Consider the following 21,049-nt stretch of genomic DNA (forward strand, 5'->3'; position numbering starts at 1 on the left):
CGTACGTTCCCTTGGAACTGGAATCATGGCGGAATATCATGTGAAGTCCACTTCACAGGGCACTTACGGTCGAATAAGACCATGCTTGAATGCTGCTGCCTGAACAAGAGACCTCCTTACTGAAGTGAAAGTGTTGACTGGTGTCACTATCTCGCGAACGCGTCGGCGGATCTACACCAAATTCGGGGGATCCCTTCAGCTTGAGGAGCCCTCTCGAATGCCACCCTCCACGCTTCAGTAGCCCCCCGGGATAGCTAGATCGGTCGGCGCCGGACCGCAAATTTAACCAGCTGTAACTCCTGAACCCCGGGGGCTATCCACACGGGGGTGGTCTCATTCGAAAGAGGGCCTCGAGACGTACACTCGATTCGCGTTCGAGAGGGTTCCTTTTGTTCTGTAAAAAAAAAAAAAACTTCATATCGGCGACAGGCTCATATCGGCCGATAATATCGGCCGGGCTCTAATATATATATATATACACACATACACACACACACACACACACACACAAAAAAAAAAGAAAAAAAAAAAGGGAACAACGCTAAGGATTTTTTCTACTGGCCAGTGGTTCAAATTTTTACTTGCCCTGCCAACATTTTCACTGGCCCTGCCACAAAAAAATAAAATAGTTGCTGTTATCATTGTTTTTGATCTTATCTTGTATTCTAATAAATAAGCTTATATGACACCAATATTTTAGATACCAATTAGAGTTTACAATTCTCTATTTCAATTTCGATACCACAGCAAAAATCACTAGCCAAAAATAAACAAATATAAAGTTTAAACATTAAAGACAAGTGACAGCCAGTAAATAAAAGCAAATGAACAAATTACAAGTAATAGTCAAATTAAATATAGGTCTATAGCACAAAGATGAATGAAATGATGCTTTAGGTTATGTTTGTCGTATGTTCAGGTGCAGAAATTGAAAAATCACATAAAATAACATTTGCATATTCTTCACTCTGTGATGCACCTTGATTTTTCATAACCATTTGAAATTAGAAGCAGCCAATTGCATTTTAATCATAAATTGCACATGTATAGTTTTTTGTTGTTGTTTTGTATCAATGTTTGATTTTTATTAGACTGTATAATTTCAAAATCTGAAGCAAAAACAGAGTGGTCTGATTTTATCTATGTGAAATTATACTATAGAAAACATCTGCATGACAGAAACAGTAGACGGGCTGAATGAGACACAGATTCACTCTCTGACAGCAGGTGGCGCTTATGGAACAGTGATAGCGTTTCCTTGGTTACCGTTGTAAACACAGCACCGCTAATTTAAATGCATTATACTGCGACAAAGAAAACGCCATTTCTAAAAACAGCCAGTTCCCCTCAGAAACACATTCATATAAAATTCAATGGTTGGATTTTCTTCCTATATTTCACGCATCGTGAACAGTGATCTTGCTCTGACTGCTAACAGTATTTTCTCCTCTTTGTGTCCAATTTCATAGCCGTGTGTTTTGAGTTTGAGCTCCGTCAAATATGATCATATTACCCCAATTTTACAGTCTCTGCACTGGCTACCTATAAAGTTCCGTATTAGTTACAAAATATTATTACTTGCCTATAAGGCCCTTAATGGGTTAGCTCCTGCGTACCTAACTAGTCTTCTACCACACTACAATCCATCACGCTCCCTTAGGTCACAAAACTCTGGACTTTTGGTAGTACCTAGGATAGCAAAGTCCACTAAAGGAGGTAGAGCTTTTTCGCATTTGGCTCCCAAACTCTGGAATAGACTTCCTGATAACGTTCGGGGTTCAGACACACTCTCTCTGTTTAAATCTAGATTAAAGACATCTCTTTAGCCAAGCATTCAAATAATGCATCTCATAATCTTGTACTGCAGTTATATCTGATCAAATGCACATTATTATTCTTTAGTTTGGGTTAAACAAATCAATTTTGCTTGGTTGGAACAGCCGGTTATGTTTCTATTTGTTTCTCTGTTTTTGCCACGGATTTACACAAGCTTCAGTCTGTTTCCAGAACACCTGAGAAGAGATGATGCCAACCCTGAATCAACATACAGAACTACCACATGTTGCTAAGTTTGATTGAATCATATAATAATTGCTGTTAATAGTGTTCATCGTCTGGGTGATTACATCTTTGATTTTTTCTGTACATTTCTGCCATATGTACATTAACTGACAGTCACCACAGATAAGCTACCACTAAATATTGTAGAAACTTAATTTGCTGTAAAGTTGCTTTGCAACGATTTGTATCATGAAAAGCACTATACAAATAAACTTGAAATGAATAGTCTCTGGTCTCTGTTAACGCCCGTTTACAGACTAGTATAATAACGTATTATTTCCACACAAATGGCCATTGGGAAAATTATTGCAGTGCAGTGTGTGTGCATGGAACAGAAGATACTCTGAAATAAAACAAAAAATGGACGGTCGATCGGTGCATCTGTACTCCACTGTATAAATTAAATATAGATTAATCATTGTTAAAGGTACGGGAAAAATCTGTAGATGGAAAAAATCTCCATACAAGTTATTTGTGCATTTTTCTTTTTTTGTACTTGTTACTTTGCACTTTTTGTTAGAAAATTTTTATTAACTATTTATTCAAATTTTTTAAGGCATCTAATATTTTGATACTTAATTTCCATGATCTAAATATTCTTAAAAGCTTTTGATGTGTTTTTCCTGTGTAGTGCTTGACTGAAAGATCAATATGATCCTACTGTATGGAAAACATGTGCATGACGAAAACTCAGCAGCATCAAATCTCTAAACAACATGAGTACAAGTAAATAACAACAATATCCATTTTGAACAGTTCCTTCAATGCACAAAATAGACCATGAAGGTTCCTACCTGTGCATGATCAGTGATGTAGAGTCCAACATTTTCACAATCGCTGATGTTGCAGTGTTTGATGGTAGGTCCGGCACCCTGACCACTTACACATACCGCTGATCCCACTGCACAGAAGATAGAGAGAAACTCCCATCTCAAAACCACCCGATAACAATTACTGTATTTCAGCTAATAAAATATGGCGCTAACAACACCAAGGTCATGTGTTTAATTTCCACATATACATTACTGATATGTATACTTTGAATGCACTGCAAATTTAGATGAACATCTGCCAAATGAACTGAACACATAAATAGGAACTTCTTTTTTTAATTCATCATATGTGAAACAAACGCAATAGGTTGAAGAGCAAACAATTACTTCACAAATAATTTAGATATGAAGTAAGCATCCATGATGACTAGATACACAGATTAGTAACAGGATTTTGTATCAGTACATTTAAGACATTAATCTTTTAATTCAGCAAAGATGCATTAAATTGATCAAAAGTGACAGTAACAATTTACAATGCTAGAAAGAATTTGAATGTTCTGTTCATCAATGTATCCTGGGAAAAACATTATGTTCCACACAAAAATATTAAGCAGCACAACCGTTTTCAACACTGATAAAAACAAGAAATATTATCGGATTATAAAATCAGCACATTAGATTACGTTTCTGAAGGATCATGTGACAATTCAATTTCACAATTCAATTTTGTCCCCTTACAGGAATAAATTACATTTTAAAACATATTAAACTAGAATTATTATTTTTAAAGGGGTCATATGATGCGATTTAAATTTTTCCTTTCTCTTTGGAGTGTTACAAGCTCTTGGTGCATAAAGAAGATCTGTAAAGTTGCAAAAACTAAAGTCTCAAATCCAAAGAGATATTCTTTATAAAAGTTAAGAGTCAGCCACGCCTACCTAAAATGGCTCGTTCAAACACGCCCCCACATGTCTGCATCACGATGTGGGAAGTATTGCATAATGCCGCCCAAATGTTCACGCAAAGAATGCCGTCATGTCGTGAAGGCACTGTGTGTTTCGTTATGAAAGCGAAACTACTTTGTTTGGTCTTCCAAAAGAGGACGATATCTGCTTCATCATGCCTGGAGCTGATCCGTGCTGGTTGCTGAGGAAATACAACTTTGCGCTGTGGATCGCCGGATCGGCTTTCACTGTGGACGAAGCGGAGTCCAGCCCGGGGTCGTCACATGTGGTTGCCGCAAGCCCTCCGGACGCTCCTTCATTGAATCCGCCGGCTGCACCGTACTCAAGCCCGCCGCTCTGCTTACTCTAGCCCTCCGGCCGTTCCTCACTCTAGCTCCCGGCCTCTGCTCACTCTAGCCCCCGGCCTCTGCTCACTCTAGCCCTCCGGCCGTTCCTCACTCTAGCTCCCGGCCTCTGCTCACTCTAGCCCCCGGCCTCTGCTCACTCTAGCCCTCCGGCCGTTCCTCACTCTAGCTCCCGGCCTCTGCTCACTCTAGCCCCCGGCCTCTGCTCACTCTAGCCCTCCGGCCGTTCCTCACTCTAGCTCCCGGCCTCTGCTCACTCTAGCCCCCGGCCTCTGCTCACTCTAGCCCTCCGGCCGTTCCTCACTCTAGCCCCCAGTCTCTGGTCACTCTAGGCCGCCGCCGCTCACTCTAGGCCACCGTGTGTGATGCTGTGTTTCGTTGTGAAAGCGAAACTACTTTGTTTGGCCTTCCAAAAATGGACACGACTAGAAATCAGTGGTTAAGTTGTATTTACAACACTGTTCCAGAACACTTCAACCCAAATATTCAGATGTGTGCAGCACATTTTATGGAGGACCGTTTCCTGATCCTGGTAGAGTAGACTACAATGCCGGCTGTTCTGACTCACGGACTGCAAGTACGTTTTTTTATATTTTAAAAGGTTTTATTTTTTTTATATTTAAAGCGAGTTTTTTGGGCAGTGTAGAGTAGGGCTTGTTGTTTGTCATTTCTCCGATCACAAATGCAGACATGGTTTTACGTTTACTCTGCGCGATGCAACGCAACACGTAAAAAGACAGTACAAGTGTCATTATAATCCATAATTATGTCCCCACTGGATGCAACGACTGCCTCGTTTATAATGGTTTTTCATGTTTTTGAATCATCGCTCCGGCCTGACAGGGCATCACAGTATGGTGAGGGGCGTAACATTTCCGTCACATGCATGAGGCATTCGGCCAATCATAACGCACTGGATAGCTGGCCAATCACAGCACACCTTGCTTTTCAGACCGATGAGCTTTGTAAAAATCGACGCGTTTCAGAAAGGCGGGGCATAGAGGAGAAACAATAATGTACAGTATGTGGAAAATTATGTGTTTTTTGGAAACTTAAACATTTCATTACACCAAATACTGTTATTTTTAGGAGCATCATATGACCCCTTTAGCAGTAATAATACTTTACAATATTGCTGTTTTTTTTTTTTTTTACTGTATTTTTGATTTTTTTAAAAGAAGCCTTAGTGAGCATAAGAAACATCTTCCAAAATCATACCAAGCCCAAACTTTTGAATTGTAGTGTATTATGCTAGGGAAGCAGATGAAACATACCTGTGCAGGTACTGCGGATAACACAGTGGTCAATGTTGGGGCTGCAGTTAACTGTGATCTCCAAACAGTGGTGAGCATTATGGTGCTGTGCTGACTTATCATCAGGGTTGAACTGGGGGTAAACCAGAAATATTACACACTCAAAAACATGATTTGCTGCAAGCTCTAATAAACAGCATCGTGGACGATTCAGTGAAAAGCAAGTTGTATTATCTAAAAGACATCATGTAACAATTTAAAAATGCAATGACTCTAATAAGATAATGCACTAATAGAAAAAAGTTGGAAAAGCTGTTAGACTCACCCTGATGGTCATGTAGCCCACATATGCATCTTCAGATCCCTCCATAAACACAAATGTTGAATCTCTAGTGTTTTCAATGACAACCTTGTCAGCTACCTTCCCTGAGGCTGAATGGAAAGAAAGCAGGGGTGTAAGTGTCTAGGAATGTAAGGTTAAAAGTTTTAAGATCTAAAGGACATAGGTAACAAAAACAGGGTCATCAGGTTCACCTGCACCGATCATTGTGATGGGGGATTCAATGTAGATCCATTCATCCGTGTAAATGCCAGAATGCACGAAAATCAGGCCATCAAAATGGGCCTCCTGCACCCCTCCCAATGCATCCTCAATGGTGTCATAATACTGCAAATCAGGAAAACACACTGCAATTACAAGGAAGCTGAAAACTCCTCAGTGCATTTATTGAACCATCTTCACAGAAATGAAACTGCTGAAGCCAAAGATCCATACCAGCATATTCTCTCTGCCTTTGTATCTGGCTGGATTACTATAAAAGTGTTCTGCAAAACCAGGCTTTACATGTGCTCCTTTATACTGTGGAAAAAGAAAAACAAAAGCAAAGACTTAATGAACACTTATTCACAAGTTAACAAGATGGAAATGTCAGTAAATTTCATGACCTTCCGAACAGTGAACAGCATTATTACTCTGACAATTTGCAAAAGGCCTCACACTGGAAAAATCATCTATGGATTCACATCCATCCTGATGTGAGAAGACAGATGATTATCTACAAACTGACTTATCAAGGACAACAGAATCACAAGCTCTCATACCAACTGCTGAAAGCTCTCTTTCCAAGGGTTTGGTTGCTCATACTCTTCCGGGTTGATCTGGAAGAACTTCCCCGGCTCTGGATGCATCATGGGCCGCGTGTACTCAAACACCTCCATGTATAGTCTCTTCCTATAAATTGCACAAACGGACAAAACAATCACTAAAAATATCAACTTGAACCTGTAACATCTCAACCAATCCACCATTTACAAAACATTACAAAGGCAAATAAGCACTTTCTATAATTCTACCGTAATTTCACTAATGACTTATACAACACTAGTCAGTTACACACTACTGTTCAAAAGGTTTTTTTTTATTTTGAAAGTAATACTTTTATTTAGCAAGGATGCATTAAATTGGTCAAACCCGAGAGTAACTATTGATACATTGTCACCAAAAATTCTATTTAAAAAAACATTCTGATCTTTTGAACTTTGCATTAATGAACACATCCAAGCAGCACAACTGCTTTTTAATATTAATAATAATAACGTTTTCTGAGCACCGAATCAGCATATTGGAATGATTTCTGAAAGGATCATGTGACACTGAAAACTGGACTAATGGATGCTGAAGTTCAACTTTGCAATCACAGGAATAAAATATATTATATTAAATAGAAAATTGTTATTCTATATTGTAATATTTCACAATATTACTGTCATTACTGTATTTTGAATACATAAAAGTTACTTTTGAAATGAAAGTTACTTCTGTCCAAAGATCTTACTAACCCCAGTATTTTTTAACAGTATGTTGTTCTTTTGTGGAAGCTGCAAACAAGACTGATATCAAAAAGCCCCAAGAGATGATTTTGCCATTGTACATACTAGCAATGCCAGGTGTTAAACTCATCTTCCAAAGAGAAGCATTACACTCTTACATTCTTCAGATATCTACCATATTTTTTGCAATATTATTGCTGTCTACCTGTCATGATCATCATAACATAACTTCTCATAGACATTGCAACAATGTGCTGCTTGTCCCAGACTCCCAGCATTACGATCTATTAAATCATTTGTAGCCCACATACGCCATGACAATGCCCATACAATTCTCAATACTCCTACAATTAAAGAGATGAATGTGCTTCTGCAAATCAATCTATTGTCACTAAGTAAAAATTCTCACCAGAGAATGGGGTCATTTGCAAGCTCACTGAATCGCTTGCATACGCAGGCAGCCTGGCACAGATCCTGCTCCAGCAGGTAGGAGAATATCTTCAGAACGACTTCATCCGGAAGCTTCTCTTGGAGATACTGCTCCGCAGGGGCAGCTGAAATAAAGACAACAGGAGAAGCAATCTAAACCGAATTGCTTTCAGAGCACAATGAATTAATAGCCCTTTGATCAGAAGCAAAACAATGTAACCACAATTGAATGACCGAGACCACATTCTGCACTCACCTGGCAAGTCCTGGGATTTTCCCGACACTCTTGCACGTTTAGCTCTGTGACCAAAATTTTCTGTGGCTGAAGTGGAGGCTCCCTGCATCACAGATCAGACATTGACTTTTAAACTACTCGTTTTATATTAAAAAGACATCAGAAGGTCAATCTCTGTTAAAAGTGCAAACTAAACAGGCATATGAATCTCAAAGAGTGCAATCTTTACCTCCATGCTGTTTTTTGTGGGGCACACGGTTCTTTTAGGCAACAGGGACTTTCTACGGAGTTGGTATGGACTGTTTTGAGCTCCTGGACCAGATTCTTCTGCAACCATATCTGCAGGGATGTCCTCATCTACAGAGAGCATAGGAAGAAAAAGAAAAAAAAATCCATTCAGCAAAACATATCTCAACCTGCCCTGCACAGGCTCAGACCCCAAGATCCACCGCAAACTCCTGATTTCCATGTGTGCACGTTGAAAACCGTGCCTGCTGGAGCAAAATAGATCCATTCTCACAATGAAAACAGTCAAAAAGCAAGCTTTTTGCTGGCCTTCTCCAAAACCATAGCAACGCAGACAACACTTCCACCCATTATTTACTGAGAACGTCACAATCTGTGGAAAACCTCAAGCTTCAAGACAGCTTGCTTTTTCATATCTTGCTATTTAAGGAGTAAAACTCTTAAAAGCCTAAACTTCCTCCTGTTTTTGCAATCGTAAACACGATTATATTTTATACATAAAGCAATGCCTAGATTAATTTTGTTCCAGGTAAGATGTGACAAATGCCATTCTTCAATCAGCAACAAATGTCTTAAAGTTCCCTACCTGTTCACCTCTGTTTGTGTGTGCACGTTCCCTACCTACCTGTCAATACCTGGTGTACTGATCACCTGAGAGCCTTACAGTCTGTCCTTCCCTACAGCACATTTGGTACCTGGAGACAACATCCAAAAATGAAAAATGAGAATAACCGCTAAAGCTTAGCTCTGAACTGTCACGAATTTTATGGCAACTCACAGCTGACTGATCCATTGGTAACAAAAACAGGTGACAAGAAAGCAAGGCAACAAGGGTACATCAGGGCAAAAAAAAATAAAAAAAATACACCTGCTTATTAAATCCTTATCTGATCAGCTGTGACTCTTCTCACTTTTTCTGTCTGCATGCCTAGAAAGAGGTACAAAAACAAAGCAGTATGGAGATGCTGCTATTCCTTTCACCTAAAACACAGATTTTAAAACCTGAAGCTTAACATTAAACACGTGTAATGCAAATGCAGATATTACATAACTCTTATTAAAGTGCAGTGATGGCATGGTAATACCACAGCACTACTATGGTGCATGTCTAAAAATCATGTACAGGTTATACCACGTTATATTAAAATGAATATACTATGCACTCAAGTCAATGCATTGTTTAGACTAATTTCCTCATTGAAATATTCTATAACCGCAAACGTTTCGCATCACATCAAATGTAAACAATAAGATAATCAAAATGCCCTTATCACTACTAGTCTAAAATCAATCAATAATTCCTAACAAATGCTTAAAGAGCAAGAAACCCTAAAGCTTTAACATTTTATCAATGGAAAGCCTGTCAGTGGGGGTCTGTAACTAAGCTAAACGTGGAAACAAAGGTTTCGTACAGGTTATACCACGTTATATTAAAATGAATATACTATGCACTCAAGTCAATGCATTGTTTAGACTAATTTCCTCATTGAAATATTCTATAACCGCAAACGTTTCGCATCACATCAAATGTAAACAATAAGATAATCAAAATGCCAATCAATAATTCCTAACAAATGCTTAAAGAGCAAGAAACCCTAAAGCTTTAACATTTTATCAATGGAAAGCCTGTCAGTGGGGGTCTGTAACTAAGCTAAACGTGGAAACAAAGGTTTCTGATTGATCATTGCAGATGCACCTCCACCAGCAGAACCCAGGGCCTTGTGCATATCATCTACAAGCCTGCAACAACAACCACTCATGTGATAAAAGTCCCATTACGCACATACCCCCGACAAAACAGCAAAGAGAGCCTTTATCCAACCCCGTTTGCTCGCTCTGAGCTCAACTGCGCAGCTAACGTTACTTGCATTAGCTTGCGTGCTACCTAGCAATGTGTAAACACAGTTAACTTCACAGCTACCGCGTTGAAAGCTAACCAAAACCGAACAATCACAATGCTGTTGAAGGTACTAATGCGATGCAGCAATAAACAGATAGTGTATTAGTGTTTGGTGTAAACGGCCAGTGTTGTGTATCAATGGCAGCCCACACTGGATACTAGCAGCTACGCAGCGGAGATTTTCCTGCCTACATCCACTTCTCTTTTCCACCTACAATCCATGAGAGGTGGCTTATAACAAAGATAAATCAAAATGTACCTTGTCACCTTGTTTCTAGGTTTAAAGCCAACCCGGAAAGGTGGTAAGTGTGTTAAAAGCTAGCCGTTTACGGTTCTGGCTCGCGAAGCCCAAACAAAGCGCGGCCTGGCCTGTATATATGCGCCTCGACGCTGTGCACACAAACCCTTTTATTCAGGCCGTGCGGCTTCGGATTGGCCGTGTCGGGTCAGATAGATAAAGCACCGTACACGACACGGCACAACATTGAAGTGTTGTTGAATTAAATGCCCCCGTCTCACCTCTTTCTGCGTTGTTTCTTTCCGGCTGCACCGGGCGCGGCCTCGACACTCGCCTGGGTCTCCTGCTGCTCGCTCTGACGGAGTTCATTTGGCGAGGTGACTTTACCAAGAAAAAATACGCGTCCCTCGAACCTTATCCTGTTGTTCTTAGCATTTACACAAATATCTGGTCTGAAACAAGTCAAATCACCCGACTAAGCCGAAAAAAGACACCAACCCGGGGCAGTTTTTCTTATTCGGGGTGTTGTTGGTGTGTTTTTTTCGGACAGCTCCCCCTGTGCTGAGCTCCGTGTCTCTCGCCCTCCCTCCCTCTCTCTCTCTAGCAGGAGGAGCCATTAGCATGGACATGGAGAACATGCACAAGGGGGCCCCACTGATATTCGGCAAAAAGGTGTCATTGCTTTTAGATTTTGAACAAAAGAGTTTTGAATGCAACTGCAACTGCATAAATGCCTTCCCTGGAGCCTAAACCCGTCTCCTAGCTTGGTCAAGGTAGCAGAAGGGATTAAGGTTCTGGAAAACCAGCTAGGACCAGACTATCTTAGGCTGGTTTAAGATGTTTTGGTTAGAAAACAAACTTACTTGAGAGCATTGCTGTTACAAACCTGACCAATTAAAAAAAAATAAGCACTTGAAAATTTCTTAGAGCTCAGTGAAATGTTTTTCTTGGCTTTATTTTACAGGTTAAACCATGAAAGGGATGTTTAATGCCACTCTACCACTCTGAGACATGGTCATTGTGTGAGACTCCTATCCTTTAAAATCCAGCTAGTGTATATATTTTAATATTTAAAGACATATAAATATTGTAAATGTATTAAATGGAAGTTTTTCATTGTTTTTTAACTATACTTTCTATAGTACCACACTGTTGGATGCATCTATTTAAATATTTATTTTTATTATTTCTTCATTTTAAATTTTTCTTCATTTGGTTTAATAGTTTAGTTTTATTTATAGGGGTTTTTTTCTCCAGATCTCCTAGCAATCCACTGCGTTGTCCTGGTGTATTTAGTGCCTTTATAAAATATTGTTTTGTTTATGAATCTAAATGTAAATTTAAAATGGTACAAATAAGGTCAGTCTGAAGAACTAAACATGTTTTTAATTATAATATTAAAACATTAGCTTTGAAAAAGTTCAACATTTCCAAATGTATCCATTAGATGGCAACATTGTCACTAACCAAAATTGCTGTTGTGATTTTAACTGACAATATACACGCAAAATATTTTTTTTTAGAAAGTTTTTACTCTGAGAATTTATGACAGAAAGCTTAAGAATGTGGCAACACTTTGCAAAATAACCCGAGAAAACCATCTGAAAAGAAAAGGATGGTGCTAAAATGGAACATATTTCTAATCTACTATAGATTATATCCATTTCCATTATACATAAACAATTTTATAGAAATGTTGGACTTTTATCCACTAAGCCAATGCTCAGCCCTCAGGCTGAAGTCAGTTTGACTTTGGCACAACGTGTCACTATCTCACTGACGAAGCTATTGTTTTGTCCGATGACCTCTGCCTTGAGTTTGCGCAGCTCCTCTTTGACAGCCTCATCAGACATGCCTTCAACAGACATTGATTTAGCCTTAGCCAGGAAAGCCTCGATGATCCTCTCCCCCTCCTATGGGCAAGATTACAGCAAATCAGTTTATCAAATGTAAATATTAAATACATTGAGCATTGAACATTTTTTTCAATCTCACATGTTTCTCCAGGCAGCGTTTCTTGGCTTCGGGTCCAGCTTCCTCCCCAGCTCTGGAGATATCTTGGAACTCCTCAAGCTCCAAAGCCTTCTCCCGTGCATTAGCAATCACATGCTTGGGGAAGTTAGCAAGCTCTGCCACATGAATCCCAAAGCTCTGGTCACAAACGCCTAAGTCAAATAAATCACAAACATCATACACCACTAAACACAAAGGAAATGTACAAAAAGTTTTTTTTCTTAAATTTTTCAAGAGTCACGTACCCTTTTTCACCTTGTAGAGCATTGTTAGAGTGCTGTCTGTGGTCAGGGCAGTGACGTGGAGGTTACGGACAGTGGAAACCTGCTGTGCAAGTGCTGTCAGTTCATGGAAGTGAGTGGCAAACAGGCAGAAGGATTTGAGGCGGGTGGCAATGTACTCTGAGATTGCCCAGGCTAGACCAAAGCCATCGTATGTTGATGTGCCTCTGCCCAATTCATCAATAATGATAAGAGAGTCCTCTGTGGCTGATCTAAAGAGTCAAAACGTGACATGCATTCATTACAAAAAATTACTGAGGGGCACAATATGGACATATTGTAAATGTATCAAAAGCATATAAATTAAATATTGTATGCTGGATGCATCTAAAATTCATAAAACATTGTATATTGTTACATGTGTGTATTAAAGAATATTCCAGGTTCAATACAAGTTCATATGGCCACACACAATACTGATTACTACAAAAATAATTTAGATTCGTACTTCACATTACTCTTGCTAAAATATGTTTATTATTTGAGTGGTAAAACTGTTTTAATTTCTTTTTAGAGTTTATGGCATTATGTTGTTACAGTGGCAAAAATATACTAAATCACATTAACAGGCGTATTGTTTATATCTTGTGGCTATAATACAAAAACAGTATTTTAATATTTACATTTTGGCCCTTCAGCTTAAAGGAATACTCAACCCACAAATGAAACTTTTGTCATGCTGTTCCAAATCTGCATGGATTTATTTCTATAAAATATCTTCTTAAACTATCCACGGAATAATTTTAGTAACCAAACAGTTCTGGTTCCCATTGACTTCCACTGTATTTTTTGTCCATTCAGTGGAAGTCAATGGGAACAAAAACGATTTGGTTACGAACATTCTACAAAGTATCTTTTTACCCTCCTCCGAAGAAAGTCAGTCACACAAGTTTAGAACAACATGAGAGTGAGTAAATGACAGAACTTTGAGTGGACTATCCCTTTAACTTGTACTGAACCCAGAATGTTCCTTAAAAAATAATGTCAAATTTGAGTTCTGACCGAAGAATAGCAGCCGTCTCCAGCATCTCAGCCATAAAGGTGGACACTCCTTTGATCTGGCTGTCCCCTGCACCCACTCGAGCGAGCACGCAGTCCACCACACTCAACTCTGCCTCATCACATGGTACAAAACAGCCAATCTGTGCCATCAGCACGATCACACCCACTTGACGAATGTATGTAGATTTACCACCCATATTTGGCCCTAAAAATATAAGAAAAAAGGGCTTTTTATCATAAGGATTATAGATTAATGCATTTATGTACATGAAACTACTATTTCATAAACCTATCAAATAAGAGCTTACCTGTGATGATATGAAACCTCTCCTCACCCCTTCTGAAGGTGACATCATTGGGAATGAAAGCCACATCATCTTGGGCTTCAACACAGGGATGTCTTGCCGCCTTTACAATGAGTCTCCCTGACCCTTTCTCTAGTATTTTAGGCCTTACGTAAGGCACTGGAGCAGCATGGGACACCACAGCAAAACTCACTACTGCATCAAGCTGAGCTATCACCTCATTCAGAGTCTGTACTGGATCCACATAGCCTATGGTACAAACACAGGGTTATTAAACTATTCATTCTTAAAGGAGTAGTTCACTTCCAGAACAAAAATTTACAGATAATGTACTCAGCCCGTTGTCATCAAAGATGTTCATGTCTTTCTTTCTTCAGTCGTAAAGAAATTGTTTTTTTTTGAGCAAAACATCTCAGGATTTTCTCAGGATTTTTTAGCAAAACGATCGGTTATTTTCTAAACAATTTTACAATTTATATACTTTTTAACCTCAAACGCTCGACTTGTCTAGATCTGCGTTAACTCAGTTTTTTCTGGTCGAAGACAGTTAGGGTATGTCTAACTCCAACTTCAAAATCATCCAACATCGCTGCAGAAGTACCGACCCCAGTGTTTAAAATGTTCACATTTTCGACATACCCTAACTGTCATGAACCGGAAAAAACTGAGTTAACGCAGAGCTAGACAAAATGAGCGTTTGAGGTTAAAAAGTATATACACATTTTAATGTTTTTTACAAAATAACCGATCGTTTCGCTAGATAAGACCCTTCTTCCTCGGCTGGGATTGTTTAGAGCCCTTTGAAGCTGCATTTAAACTGCATTTTGGAAGTTCAAACTCAGGGGCACCAAAGAAGTCCATTATATGGAGAGAAATTCTGAAATGTTTTGCTCAAAAAACTAAATCTCTTTACGGCTGAAGAAAGAAAGACATGAACATTTTGGATGACAAGGGGGTGAGTACATTATCTGTAAATTTTTGTTCTGGAAGTGAACTACTCCTTTAATGTGCCAACAACATGATTAACTGAGAACAGCTTAATGTTAGTAAGCAAAATGGCTAAAGACTAACATGTTCAATACATATTAGGATCTATAAACATTTGTGGATTAATGTTGATTACCACAAGAAATCATTTTAAACTATAAACTGGGCCAAAGTCAGTTTGAAATAAAATGGACCAAGTTTTATGGAACATTCATGTTCCATCCATGTTTTTATTGTATTTTACAGTAATGGTTCAGAAAGAGCTTAATCTCACTCTAAAAATAATAGAGCACCATGTACTGTATTAATATGAGGGAATTTTCCCATTGCATTGCGTTAACATTTAATCCAGAACATTCCTTAATTACAATCAAAGAAAATAAAAAAAATACACATGGAAGAGTTTAAAAAACCCATTGAACAAGGCTTTAAAAATGATCGATTCTCACCTGCAGCTATGCTGATGATCTCTTTGACAATGGCATTTTGAGCCTCTTCATACTCTTCTCTGCTTTTAGTGTACTCTTCATTCAAAGAGCTCAGCTTACTGTAAAAAAAGACAACCCCATCACTCACTAAAAACTCTAACCAGTAGTTGCACCAGTATTTAAACATCGCCTTCAACATCTCTATTGCCTGTTAGTGAATCGCACTCCATTCTTTTGAACATCTAAAGTAGTGAATTTCTTGTTGTTGCGAAGACTCTTCTCTTCTTTGCATGTGACTCGGAAAAAGTACCCAATCTGTGCGTTGGATTCAAGCTTCACAGTCTTTGCTGCTTCCAGCCCTAAAGCAAAACAAACACAATTGGTTTTGTTACTAGTTTATCATTAAAAATGCTTAATATTTCCACATTATGTTCACCTACCAAGTTCACGAGCCGCACTGTTCAGGGCCGCCTGCATGGCTTTCTCCAAACGATCCATGTTCTCCCTGAGCTCACTCAAGGTGGGATCAAATGAGGGTTTCACCAGGAACTCATGATGCTCAACCTGGACAACAAAAACAAGAGTGGCATACATTTGAGGAATTCCAAATTTCAGCCAGAGCAACTTGCAAACTAAACTTAAAGTTTGATTGAAGCACAGAGTGTAGGATAGCAACAGCAGACCTGGTTCATATCCAGTGTGGTTTCAATCATCTCCTGATATTTGGAGAAGTCAGAGACAAGGTCGTTGAGGGGAGAGATGAATGCTGCGTGCAGGAGGACCTGATGTTTCCCTAAACAAAATACAGCTGTCACTCAGTGTGTTGCTCCACAACAAACTTTGTTGCTCAAATGCAAATAAGGTGGTTAACGGGCAACATTTTGCTCACCACAGTATCTCTCCAAGGCCAGCACCAGACTCGGCAGTTGCCCCACAGCCTGATAGACTCGGTAACAGTCTTGTAAATTAGAGCTCTGACGCTGGAACTTTTTTGCCATTCGGTTCAGGTCTGGAAAACGGCGGAGAAGATCCTCTTGACAACTCTTCCTCAGCTCAGAGTCTTCCACAAAAGTCTCCACAAGATCCAGTCTGCACATCATGACCAGAAATGTGTAATAAAGTCAGAGACAAAAATAAACCCTCTATAATGTTAAAAATATGCTACACCCATCCACAAGATACTTAAACAAGATCAAGACAAAAGAGCTGCTAATGATGGTCAACTGATCAAACCATAGTTCACTCTCATTAATTTAAGTATTTAATACTTTTCTTCAGTATATATGACAGTTTCCACAACCGTTATACAATATTGAAAACAATAAAAATATTTCTTGAGGACCAAATCAGCATATTAGAATGATTTCTGAAGGATCATCGTTTGACAGACTGGAGTAATGGCTGCTGAAAATTCATTGGAATAAATTTCATTTAATAATATATTCAAATATTAATATTCTGTGAAGTTATGATGGTGACCATAAGAGACTTTAAAAAAAATTCTACCATCCCTAAACTTTTAAATAGGAGTATAAAATCATAATTATTGTCTCTTTGTATGTTGTTTTGTATAAAGTTCAATTCCATAAAAAAAAAAAGTCATATACAGTGGGGCAAATAAGTATTTGATACACTGCCGATTTTTCAAGTTTTCCCACTTACAAAGAATGGAGAGATCTGCACAACAAATATCAGCATGAGGGAAAAACTAAATTTTAAACGACTTAAACATCCTATACCATTAAATAAATATGTTTCTGATTCAATCAAAGAATGACATCCAGATTTAAAGGTATATGTAATAAAAAAATTCACCTTTCTTCTATCTTGTTTTTGTCAATGAGAGGTTGTTTGATCCACTGGTTGACCAACCGCTGTCCTTGTGGGGTACGACATTTGTTTAAAAGGACTGCCAGAGAGTGAGTGCCTGTAGCATCATCAGAAGACCCCTGAGAAATCACAGAGGTGGAACATATCAGAACTCACAATAACCCTTCACTGAACAAACTGCATATTTCTTGTTTTTGAATGACCCCTGACCTGGAAGAGATTCAGAGCCTGCACAGCAGCATTATCCAGACGCATGTACTGGTTGAGGTCAAAGGTGGTTATCTTGAAGGAACCAAAATTGGCCTCATCTGAGAGAAGCTCCAGGTATTTGATGACGGCTTGTAAGCAAGACATTGCAATCTGGAAAAAAGCAATAACCTGATTAATTCTCCTGGCAAGAACCTGGAATTACACATGTCTAAATTGTGCTGCAGAGCCCTAAACCTGTTTCTCCATCTCTGGAAGTGCAGCACTGGACACAGTCTCTCCCTTACGGGCCTTCAGGAGCCGATTCAGATCCTGCACAATGTCTTTGGTTGTGAACTCCGATTTCTTCCTGTCTGTGAGCAGAACGCCACCACGCTGCACCACCTGAATTATGAACAGCAACCAGCATGTAAGAAATCATTATGATTAAGGTTATACAATCTTGTTCTAGGGATGCACCAATATTAAAATTCTGGCTGATATGATAAGCAGCAGATTTTTTCTTCTTTCCATTTTGTCTAATAACCAATAAATGGCATATATTAAAATACTACTGTTTTTTTTTTTTTCAAAATAAAAATTTTAAATAAATCATTTTAAATGGTACAAGTGAACTTAAGCATCACAGCATTATAATGTAGAGCATAAAACATTTATATTAATTTCGATTTATTATTTTGCATTACATTTAAAGAGGGCATAATTCACAACTGACAAGACAGGCTGTTAATAAAACCTGACTATCTATGCAGTAGAGAAACACACAAAGTGAAATCAGTGCGACATGACTAGAGAAAAAGAAAGGTGGCTGTGGCTTTTCCTTTTGGTGCGAAGTCAGAATTGTGAATTATAAACTCAAACTTGAAAGAAAAAAGTTAGAATTACGAGATATAAGCTCTGTATGGTCTTTATTCTAATTCTGTGGCTGAAATTAAAAAAAAAAAAAAACTGTGAACGTCACAATTGCGAGATGTTAACTAAGAATTGTGAGATATAAACTCAGAACTGCAAGAAAAAGGGTCTGAATTTACAAATCAATATGGATCATATATATTGTGCATCTCCATCTTGTTTCATAACACACAATCTGGCATCTATAAGCTAGTTACCTGTCTGAGTTTCCCAAGGTCTCCACCTGCATCTCCTCCAGGGAGCACACACTCTTTGGGCCCAATCTGCACAAGAAGAGCCTCCAGATTGGAAAACTGATCATTGTCTGGGAATTCACACACACCGAGTTTCCTGAGGGTGCTGTCCACATAGCCAACACCGACGACACGCTGTCCATCGGCCCCGGTGCCAAGACGAACCCCGACAGCACCGGCAGCTCCCTCCCCAGGACCTCCTCCACTGCCAAACAAAATCTCCTCAAACTGGGTCAGGTTTCCTGGAGACGCCTGGGACGCAAAACACAAACATGATGAGGTAATACACGGAGAAAAATGTTATTAAACAGTGAAGACTGCAAGTTACCTTGTAACTTATCTGCCAGTCATGTTCTTTGCTGGTCTTACTGGCATTTTTGTATAACTCCACCCGATACTGCCTGACCAGCAGCAGGTCCCTCACAAATGACTCAAAGTTCATCTTACTGAGGACCACACTCTCCAACCTCTTATTGCCTGCGTTTTTAAAATACAAAGCACCTTTATTAGACATAATTGTTGACTTAACAATACAAACATAATTTTAAAGTTTCTCACAAACTGATTTTATACGGATGCGGTTTAAATAAGATAACAACAGAAAGAAACAAAGAACCAAATATCTTTAATGAACTAACTATTTCATGAAATATTTCCATTAAGTTAGCAGCCAACCTGTGCCCAGATTTTTGATGACTCCATTCGTCTTGAAAACCTCCTTGGCTGCAAAAACCGCATCTTTTCCGTGCACCGTATAGTAATCGTTTCGATCAAACACCCTCACGGTGGTGTCCGGCTTCTCGGGCATGGAAAAATAAAAATTCAGAAATCCATGTTCAGACGCACTGTCCATGGACAGATTTTGTTTAGGTTGCACCGCCATGCTGGAATCTCCCGCCACAGCACAGGCGCGCGAGGAGGGTCAAAGGCAAACGGGGCGGAGTTAAAATGACGACTCAAAAACTGAAGCGTTATTTTGTAACAAATCTGTGGCTTGGGAAAAGAAACAAGCCCACAGTTGTGATGTTTACATGTAATGTATTTTTCTTAAAAGGATTTGAAAACTTTTGGGATATTGGGAAAATTGGGTTGTGTGGTAAGGATTAGTGTTTTTGATGTGGTTTTATTTCCTTTTAAAAAAATGTCAAATAAAAAATGTTACATTATAAAAATAGCCTACTTAATGTACAATTATACAATTATTTATATATTTAATTATATTCATACTTTAATTATTAATACATTGTGTAAATACCATACAAATGTACTTTGCACACCCAAATGCCCACATTTAATAAATTAACTAGAATCATGTTAGCCTTAGTACAAAAAAAGAAAGAAAAAGAAAAAAAAAAACATTCTAAAAGGTAAACATATGATTTGACTGACAGTAATTGACGTTTAAGTCAAAAGTATTGTATCACAATGTTATTATTGATGTTATTATTGTAACTATGTATAAAACATTTATTTTCTGTGTTCTTGTGGGGAAAAAATCCAACAAGGTGTGCACAGATTGATGTTGTTTCATTATCATTATAAGTCACCTCTTTTGTGAACTGGTTTTAGGGAGTCACAGAAAATTATGATAAATTGACCAAGAATGAATGAACACATAAATACATTTTATTAAAAGAGAACTGAGAATAACATAATCTGTTACATTAATAATGTAATATGAGAAAGCCCTTGTTCCAGGGTTTTACTGACTTGTATTTACTCATAATATAATATGACACAAGACGTCGTTGTTTAACCTGCAACTATAGCTGTCATAATCAACTGAATATGCCTGAATCACAGCTAAAACTGATTGAAAATAGTTGTTTTGCATGTGTCGGGTTAATCACAGATCAGCGAGATCACATTTAATGATGGTTATTTGTTTCATTCCCTGGGACAAGATAACCATCCATTCTGTATGAAGCTGTAATTAAAGGCCTGATCATTTGAGCCCTCACTCTGAGCTTCACTCAAACACATGGGCTGGTATAACACTACGGCAAATTGCTGAAAAACAATAGTACCTTTTAGCTTGCTTCATGTGTTTAACATGTTAACTATCCCTTTAAGAGATATGGGTTTGGAACCCAAACAGAAGCAGAAGTTGCAATAGCAGTTAAGTATCACTTGGTGTCAGAACTGAGCTGGTGAGGCCAGAATGAAAAGCGATCCATCTCTGCAGGGATTCTGCATGAAAGACTCCTTACATAACAGCCACTTCAGCTGTGTGCCTCTCTAAAGTACTTTCACTTAATTCACTGAATGAACAGACCTGGAAATCAGCTGTGGCAAACATTTGATCTGCATTATATCCTTCTAAGCACACTTTGCATGTGTACATAAATGTAGGTATAGTCAAGTACTGAGTATATTTGCATACATACTGTATGTACACACATGCAACCTTGTTCCTCTGAAACGTATAAGTCGCTTTCCAAACTTGAGAAAACAGGTTGAAGGACAAACCAAAGCTGCAGAGGCATTGCTACATCTATTTTAGCAGTTCTCTCCCTTATGGGTCTGTTTTTACACATCCTTAAAGAAATTATTCACTTAGAAATTAAAATTATT

The 21,049-nt window shown here is 38.6% G+C and overlaps 2 protein-coding genes across 8 annotated transcripts in view; both read right to left on the reverse strand.

Annotated features, from left to right (window-relative positions):
- The window catches only part of LOC107550041 (F-box only protein 11), a 27,045-nt gene extending 16,183 nt beyond the window's left edge, over positions 1–10,862 (reverse strand). The window contains exons 1-12 of one of the 7 annotated variants that reach the window (XM_016231256.1): positions 10,559–10,635; positions 9,008–9,067; positions 8,765–8,834; positions 8,123–8,250; positions 7,915–7,996; positions 7,639–7,783; positions 6,501–6,630; positions 6,175–6,258; positions 5,934–6,066; positions 5,725–5,831; positions 5,421–5,532; positions 2,856–2,962 (exon numbers count right to left, since the gene is read on the reverse strand). In XM_016231256.1, the coding sequence (XP_016086742.1) occupies positions 2,856–2,962; positions 5,421–5,532; positions 5,725–5,831; positions 5,934–6,066; positions 6,175–6,258; positions 6,501–6,630; positions 7,639–7,783; positions 7,915–7,996; positions 8,123–8,230 (1,008 nt within the window). In that variant the 5' untranslated portion in view covers positions 8,231–8,250; positions 8,765–8,834; positions 9,008–9,067; positions 10,559–10,635. Of the gene's footprint in view, positions 1–2,855; positions 2,963–5,420; positions 5,533–5,724; positions 5,832–5,933; positions 6,067–6,174; positions 6,259–6,500; positions 6,631–7,638; positions 7,784–7,914; positions 7,997–8,122; positions 8,251–8,764; positions 8,835–8,917; positions 8,971–9,007; positions 9,068–10,298; positions 10,384–10,558 lie in introns of those variants that run through there. The other 6 variants (XM_016231255.1, XM_016231257.1, XM_016231254.1 and 3 more) reach the window with 6 other exon arrangements.
- An 844-nt stretch (positions 10,863–11,706) lies between these two features.
- Positions 11,707–19,403, reverse strand: LOC107550043 (DNA mismatch repair protein Msh2-like). Its single transcript, XM_016231261.1, has 16 exons — positions 19,151–19,403; positions 18,804–18,952; positions 18,440–18,727; positions 17,568–17,714; positions 17,334–17,483; positions 17,109–17,242; positions 16,183–16,382; positions 15,977–16,086; positions 15,734–15,857; positions 15,502–15,652; positions 15,315–15,412; positions 13,882–14,127; positions 13,574–13,778; positions 12,536–12,783; positions 12,273–12,442; positions 11,707–12,190 (listed from the first exon to the last, which is right to left on the reverse strand). The coding sequence occupies exons 1-16, from the start codon at positions 19,356–19,358 to the stop codon at positions 12,008–12,010; spliced, it is 2,811 nt and encodes a 936-aa protein (XP_016086747.1). The 5' UTR covers positions 19,359–19,403; the 3' UTR covers positions 11,707–12,007.
- Positions 19,404–21,049: the final 1,646 nt, after the last annotated feature.

Source organism: Sinocyclocheilus grahami, unplaced genomic scaffold (assembly GCF_001515645.1).
Source record: "Sinocyclocheilus grahami isolate Dianchi unplaced genomic scaffold, SAMN03320097.WGS_v1.1 scaffold386.1, whole genome shotgun sequence".
NCBI classification, from domain to species: Eukaryota; Metazoa; Chordata; class Actinopteri; order Cypriniformes; family Cyprinidae; genus Sinocyclocheilus; species Sinocyclocheilus grahami.